Raw genomic sequence first — 8,366 nt, forward strand, 5'->3', positions numbered from 1 at the left:
TCCTAAGTGCATTATTTTCTAATACAAGTCCTATTGCTAGCAGAGGGTGTGTGATGGGCAGGAAAAGGATTTGGTTTAAAATGCAAGCACTATGATAAAAAACATGTCCTTTACTTTCTCATCAGATGCTTTTAAGACTCTCTATGTTTTTCTGTACACAGGAATGTATGTTAGACATAGTTCCACCTTGGATTTACTAGAAGGTGCATAAAAGTATTACTCATCACTGTGTTTTTACACTTGACAATATTATTCATACATCTTAAATAAACTAAGATTTATATCTACCCCCCTGCAAGAAGCAGATATTTGCCTGACAATAGCAAATAAACACCTCTTGGGATTCTGAATACCTACTGAAATATTTCAACTGCATGTTTGCTTTTTAGCCCAGATTCAGTAAAGTTCAAGGGTATCCAAGTATGAAATAGGTTGCAGAGAATTTCACATTGGTTTCTTAATTTAATTTACTTGTAAAATAAAGCACATTAGTTGAAAAAATAGAATATTATCTTTGGCAATTTAGGTTAAAATATAGACATTCAGAACAGAATTTGGGTGGTGTTTCATAGCATCTATTAAAGCATGATTCAGCATGCAGTGCATCTCTCTATGTAGCAAACTATACTTTTAGTATTGTTACTGGCATGTAACAGTATGTCTAAAAGTAACAAAAAGTGTCTGCATAAAAGTGATTTATTCTTCTTCAGTAGATTAGTTTCATACACATAAATAAATTAGTTATCTGGACAGTTATTTCTAAAGCAAAATATATATGTCTTTTTAAAGCATTGCAAAGCTAGTACATGTCTGGGAGGAGGGACCAGACAGTGTCTGGCGTGCAGATCATCAATAAATGTAATAAATGAACTTGGAGGGTGCAGCTGGGAATTCCACCCTTCCTTCCCCTTGGGCAACCACAATGACTGCAGGATACTAAGTAAATGTAACAAATGCAAATTTGGACCACAAATCTTCATTGCTGGTTATATGGCACATCACTAAAAGGACAGGCTAGCTTCAGATCTCAGGTTAATTTTAGAGAGGCAATACTACGAGAAAAAGTAATTCACTCACCAAATCCTTCCCCTTTTTCCTTTGTCCTTCCTTGGACAAAACTTCCATCAAAGACAAGAGATAATTTGCCTTTGCTTGTGAGGAAGCACTGTAAGGGTTGACTTTGTAATCCTTAACGAACCCAGCTATTGCAAAATATCTTTTAGATCGTTTACAAATACTTGTGCTTTCCATGTCCCACGGCTCAAACTATTGCACTCTCAGAAACATCATTCTTTGCTGTCATGTCATAGCTTAATTTGTGCAGATGTGGAAGGGTGCAGTGGAATATATTTTTCTTCCTGTGTCCAAACTGCTTCTAACTAAGCAGGAGCAAAAATAGGCTCTTTTCAAGGGTAGACCACATCCTCTCCTGCCTTGCACAGATGAGGACAAGAAGTTTTAGAGCTTTAGCCAGTGGTCTCTACAAAGCACAGATTATCACAGTTTAGCTGTTGAGCTAAGAAAACAAACTTCAGTGAGCACAGATTAGTAGCAGAACACTTCCCTCTCAGAATACTAGAGAAAGGAAGGAGTAGAGTTAAAATTTCCATGTTAGACTGTCACAGAGGAACACACGCTGTTGTACTGCTCATACTGGACACCTCATGCAGGATGTATCTAAACCTGTGTGATTATCAGGTCAGTGGTTTTTCAAATTCATGAGCCATAATTGGAAATCTTTCATAATTTCTAGCAAGCACTGTTTGAGTTTGGTTTCCTCATTTATAATTCCAAAAGATGAAATGTGTAAGAGTCAGTGATGGTTATAAATCACCATGAAAATTTAAGTGTAATAATAATGAAGTGTTTGTTACACAAATTAAATAGCAATTAATGTTTTCTCCTTCTGTTTGGAAGATAGGGTATGAAAACAGTGTTGTTAGATTTCCTACTGTGAACATAATTTCCTGCTTTTTTTCTTACAACACATTATCATAATGCCAATAAAAGACTAAAACTAAGAAGTAGAAAAAACTTGCCTGATATAAGCGTTAACACAGAAGGTTATAAAGTTGCCTTTTATGATGGCTATACAATATCATTTTATTTTAAGGTCTAATAGCAAGTTGATTCAAAGGGTAAGACTTGCACTTACGAAGTCATTAAAGCAAGCAGAAAATTGCCTTCTACCATAGTCACCCAGTCTTTTTAAATCAAAGAGTTTTATTGTTGCTGGTGATGTTTGCATTTACAGGAGGTAATTAGGGAATGAGTTCGACATCGCACTCGGAGCCCTCAAGCTTGTCAAGAAGAACCATAAACATCACTTCCAAAATAAAAAGGCAAACAGGGAAAGTGCAGAGAATAGAGCAGAATAGGATCATAGCATTTTAGGTCAGTTTGACCACTGCTGTTTTGATCCACAATACGGAAAAGCTCATAAAGTCTGCATGGAAGCATAGTTTTTTTCATTGCACTTAATATTTAGAGGGTTTAGAATTTGTAGCAGTAGTAGACAGGTAAAGGAGGAGATAGGTAATGGCTCCTTATTCTTCTCCGATTGTGTTGGCAAGCTGAATAGGGGAAGGTGTATTTCTATTCCTTTCATCACAGCAGTGGTCACTGGTCCACTGTAGCGCATGGAACTCTGATTAGGCACGGTTTTCCCTGGAAGTCAATGCCTCTGCACTGACACAATGAGATCCAGTCCCTAAGGCATGATCCAGGCTTTTTTTATTATCTCTTATTTGAAGGGGCTGGTTGACCCAATTGGTTAACGCATTAGCTTTTCAATGTTATAGCCTTAAGTCACAGCAAACCTCTTCCTTGTTTTTGGGTATTTCGCCACAGTGGAAAGCAAAATTGGCAGTCTGTGCCCACCAGCCACAAAACCAGAGTTATGCCAAAACAACTGTCCCCTGAACTTTATGGAATTAGCTGTTGAAGCTGTGCCCAAGAAATAGGTTCTGTTGCCCATGGGAAGAAGCATGTTACCATTTTTAATGTCCCAGCTCATACCCCTCAATAGGTCTTATGAGCGGTGCTGCTTAAAGAGACTAAATGTACAACAGGGAATTAAAAATTATAGTACCCCTTTCACTGACTGAAATATTGTAAACTTGTTTCACTGGGGCCAGGATTGGTGTCAATGTACTTTGTGTGAAAAGTGCAATAGAAGCATTAGTATTTGACAGCCCTGGTTGAAATAAGTGAAATTAATGGAGCTCTTTTCATATACGACAAGGCCATGGCACCCCTTTCATGCTGCTTACAGACAGAGAAAAGTCAATACTTTTTTATTACTTGATGCTGACCTACATTCTGCACTACAAGTGCCAGGCCCACTAATTGGTTTCAGTTGTGAGAAAAGTTTGCCCCAAAGAAACACTGGAGCAGATAAATCAATCTTTTTTAGGGTAGCTTAGTGGGTTTTGAGCACTTGAAATGACATTTGTGTTGTATTGACAGAATGGGTTGTTACACTCATTTTGTCATGTCAGAAGGCCCTGTACTAGTTGGAAGTATTGTTAACCAGTATTGATAAATCTGCTGAGAATAAAAGTTAGCTGGATCAACATTTTACTTGTATAACAGCTTGCCATCTCTGTTTTGCTTCCTCGTTAGAGCCTTGCATAGCTATTAATAGGTCAGAAGTCTTCCTATGACAGCTCAATTTAAAACTCTCATTTCACTATTACAAGCATTAGGATCATAGGAAATACTTAGATATAACCACTTAGTATTAAACAGAGGAGATTGTGGAGGACTCGGTGCTCTGAATCACCGCTATAGCTGGAATGCTTTTCATTAGAGAGGTTATACAATTTATCTTTGAAACATCTCCACATGCTACTTCTCCTAACCTACACAGGAAATCTGCATTCACACCATCTGATTCAACTTTCATCTCCATTTATGCAACCAGATCTCTGTTGATGCAACAAAATCCAAGTTTGTCATTGCAGAGAAAGACTATGCAAAGCTTTAAATTGGGTAGCATAAGTTTACTGTAAGCTTATTAATCCAAGTTTATCAGGTGGTTATTATTGCAGACTTGATAGATTTGGTATAGGAAATTACCCAGAGCGTGTATGCAGGAACTGAGAATAAATGGTCAGAATGCTACTTGCTGGCCTTAAAATCTGTGAGTAGATGTACTACTGCTGTTTGCCTATTCTTGCTTTGGTCCAAAGCAGCTGACTTTCTACTTCATTAAATTTCCAAGAAGGTAACTTAGTTGTAATTCCTATCTCATTCCAAAGTGCATTTTCATATTGCAGGAAATTGTATGGTACTCTCAAAATTGTTTGGAAACAAACACTGATGGTGCAAATTTGCCACTAGAATATGAGGGAATGTACTTTCAAAGGCCTTCAAGCTGATGTGTAGGTCTACAAGGTGTCACTGGTTTCCCAGTGTTTTTTGTACGTGGTCTGTATTTAGGTATGTAAAATGTCTTTCATAATAACATTCCAAAGATGAACTATGTGAGCATTTGGCAGGTCTAATCTATGACGAGTGTGCTGATTGAGACAAACCTTTGGTGGCTTTATGTCACCTTTCTTGACTTCATAGTTTAGAACTGACGAACACACATGACAGTCAAGTAGTCAAATGTATTGAAAGGGTCTTCTTAAGCTCTATCAGTCGAACTTCAGTCACTTACAATTCCCTAGAGTGAAAGGAGTCAAAGCTTGACAAGTTTAAAAAGGATATGTTATATTAACTTCATTTAGGAATTTTAAATAGGTTTTGGTCCTGAGAATTACAACTCTCTGATGCTGCGAATTAAATGGCATGATTTAAGAATGGAAAAATTCCATGAAGTTGAGCTCCATGCTCGTATGATCCCGAGACTGCAAAACTGTAGGGTCAAACTCACCAAGATGCAGGAATTCATAGTTGTAAGCTAATTCATGCCAGGTACCAACAATGAGGGACTAATGCTAAAGAAATTTTGAATAAGCCTTTTTTCAATCCACTCACCATTTTCATTCTTGCAGCTTCAAAAGTGTTATCTACATAACTTTACAACTTCTAAGCTATGTAGCAATCAGCTTAAACTCAAACGATCCTGGCAGTCTACCAGCATCAACCAGAAGTGCATCGCACTGCATGATTTGAGCTTACATTTCACCATCAAATTAGATAGACATGAGAACCTGGCTTCCAATTCCTTTCCTTTTATGCTGCCACAATGATACAGTGGGCTAGAATCTCTTCAGTGCTATGAGGCAGATCTTGCAAGGCCAAGTGGTATTTTCAGGTCTTACTTTCTTACACTGTTGAAACCTGATTAAAATCTATATCTTCAAACACAGAAATGGCTGAGGTTCTTTTCCTAAAAAGATATTTGTATTTTATATGCATACTGTGCAACATCTATCTAGCATACATTCTAAACTCCCTTAATTAGTCTCACTGTAAAGCCAGCAAGACTTTTATTTATCCATCAGCCTGCGTGATGTTTCCTGAATGTGGTCAAACATAACTGCTGTCGTCATAATCGGAGCCAGTTGTTTAAATGCTCTGTTGTGAGTTTCTAGTGAAATAGCTTTAAATAACAAGATAAACAGTACAGCTGCCAACCCAAAGCAATCTTACACTGAGGGGGCGTGTGGCACAGAAAATTTCCTCTTTGTCATTTTGATTTGAGTTTGAAGCTGGACCTGGGCTTAGTTCCAGCTCAAAAAACTGCTCACTTCAAAGGCTCCTAAATTGTCCCAAGGAGCTAATTTTGGCAGCTGATTGTTTTTGTTTGGCCAGGCATCCTAATAGCAAAAGCCGTCTGCTCCAGCAAGTGAAGACTTCTTCAATGCTCAGCCTTACCATTCCCAATTCTATCCTGATGTGGGGGGTGTAAACCACGACAACCTTTCGCTGGTTTCCCCTCTTCACCCCAAGTTCACTGCATTATTTGTTAAACTGTATCTAAGTCTCCAGCACATATATTAAATACAGACTTCCTGTTTTCCAAAGAAAAGATACTTTATTCTGCTCTGAATTATTGCTTAATCCTAAATTACAGCTATATTATCTGTTTGCTTTCTCGGCAACTAGAGCTGGGCTTTTTTCCCACTCTCATGAACAATATGAGCCTGGTTAATTTACTGATTTAAAGATAACTAGCTTCACTTTAGAAGGAAACTATTTGCAGTTATGCCGGAATTATAATAATATTTATTATTATAATTATATGGACAACTTTTCCTGCAGTAAGAAAGTGCTTGTGATGTTAAACACACAATGCAAATTAAAACCCTGTGCTATTCTTAAAGTATAATATGAAAATATGCAAATAAGCTGTTTCTGGTGGGTAAGACATCGGGTGGTACAAGGCATAAAGAAGCAGTTAAAAAGGGCGCAGTACTCACTCTCACACCACACGGGGAGTATTTAATTCTGATTATTTGTGTCTGCACCAGAATGTTGGAGGAATCATACCAAATAAATTTAAGTTTGAGATGTAGGAAACGGTGTGATCTCGGTTTGGCAATACGCAGTGCAGACCAAACTGAGGTGGGCCATGTTGGTGTTTGCATGTCCCTAGTTGCTCTGTCTGTTTATGGAGACTCAGGTGAACTGTGGGCTGTGAAGTAGCTAAATCTAAATTATCCAGGGAATGATAATTCTGCTTCATGTCATTTTTCAGAGAGAAAACAAACAAAAACCAGTTTTCATTCTGCTTTTAAGAGAAAACCAAATCTTTCAAATTGTGAAAGGGGTTGAAAATGTAAAAAAAATAGCTTTTGTTCACTCATGGCCTCAGAGATTTTATGAAGACTTTGCTTTGCCATGCAGTTTCAGAGAGCATCATCTTGACAACAGAAAACAGTAGAAAGTGTTCAGACCATCTTCTTCCTTCAAAATGAACCATCAGATCCTGGAAAGCTAATAATCCATCTGTGGCATGTTACTTTTAGAAAGGGAAACCAATTTTAATGCAAAACAAAGATTTTGTATTGCTAATACTATTCCCTGTATTTCAAGGTCAAAGAAAATAATTTTATAAAGAATGCTCTCAAACCTTGATCTTAAACACCATGGACTTGCTAATCATTTACCATGAGTATTTATTAGTAAGTAGCTAAATCAAAATGCTGCTTAGAAAACCTAGCTTACTCCTTCCTTTTTTGTTGGCTGTATTTGCATTGAACTCTTAAGGTACAGTTCACTTGCATTTCTCATATTCAGTTTAGATTTGTAAGCATTTTCATTTTAAAAAGTTGAATGTAATAAGCCTTTCCTGGAAAAAACCTCCTGCTTTCTACCAGAGCTCCCAATCAATCTGTTGCCATGAATACTTCTTTAATATAGATTCATTTTTTTCCATTTCTCATGCAGCTGCTTTAATACCCATGTTTTAATGTGAACCAAGGTAGAAAAGTTAAAATATTACAAGGATATCTTGTTGTCTTTAACCTACTTGCTTGCCAGGGAGGAGAATACAGTTTTGTATCAATCATAGAATGGTTTGAGTTGGAAAGACCTTAAGATCATCTTGGGATGGGGTTGGAACTAGATGATCTTAAGGTCCTTTCCAACCCTAACTATTCTATGATTCTGTGATCATCTAGTTCCAAGCCCCTGCCATGGGCAGGGACACCTCACACTAGACCATGTCGCCCAAGGCTCTGTCCAGCCTGGCCTTGAACACTGCCAGGGATGGAGCATTTACCACTTGTTTGGGCAACCCGTACCGGTGCCTCAGCACCCTCACAGTAAAGAGCTTCTTCCTTAGATCTAACCTGAACTTCCCCTGTTTATGTTTAAACCCACTGCCCTTTGTCCTATCGCTATAGTCCTAGTTTTTAAAGCAGTAAATTTTTGCACTGCCTAGAGTTTGAAATATATATTTACTTGCAATTAAACGAATCAATTCTTGTGCTCTTCTGCAAAGTAATGTACATATAATGTCAAAATGTATGTTTCATGTACATTATTGTTAATAATTTGCATTATATCTCATATAATGAAATGCAACTAGAAGACAAATATTTAGAGCTTTAAAATGCCTTAAATAAAGGTAAAACCATGAAAGCCAAACCTAACACTTTTTTTGTCTCTCTTGTTTCTGTAGGACTTTAAGAGAGTGTTACCATCGGTTGTTCTCTTTGAAAAGTATGGAAAAACTTACTCCAGTACTGGGCAAATAGTGTAATTGTCCTGTGAACTGTGCAATATAACACCTAATGAGTGATCAATAAATGTATTTCAGCAAACACACAGCAGTATTTTGACTGGATGTCCCATAAAGTTCTCTTTCTGCAAAGGGATGTAATCCTGTTTCCCTGTTATGTGGGTACATAATCATGTGTGCTCAGCAAAGAAGAACACATTTGATCACAGGAACTCTATCTGTTTAC

At 37.4% G+C, this 8,366-nt stretch overlaps 1 protein-coding gene across 1 annotated transcript in view; it reads left to right on the forward strand.

The window, feature by feature from the left end:
- Window positions 1–8,161, forward strand: part of SPATA17 (spermatogenesis associated 17) — a gene marked incomplete at its 5' end in the record, with an annotated part of 78,084 nt that extends 69,923 nt beyond the window's left edge. The window contains one exon of the mRNA XM_010009409.1: window positions 8,081–8,161. Within this exon, the coding sequence (XP_010007711.1) occupies window positions 8,081–8,161 (81 nt within the window). The remainder of the gene's footprint in view (window positions 1–8,080) is intronic.
- Between the last annotated feature and the right edge of the window lie 205 nt (window positions 8,162–8,366).

Source organism: Nestor notabilis, unplaced genomic scaffold, assembly GCF_000696875.1.
Source record: "Nestor notabilis isolate BGI_N333 unplaced genomic scaffold, ASM69687v1 scaffold4922, whole genome shotgun sequence".
Classification (NCBI taxonomy): domain Eukaryota; kingdom Metazoa; phylum Chordata; class Aves; order Psittaciformes; family Psittacidae; genus Nestor; species Nestor notabilis.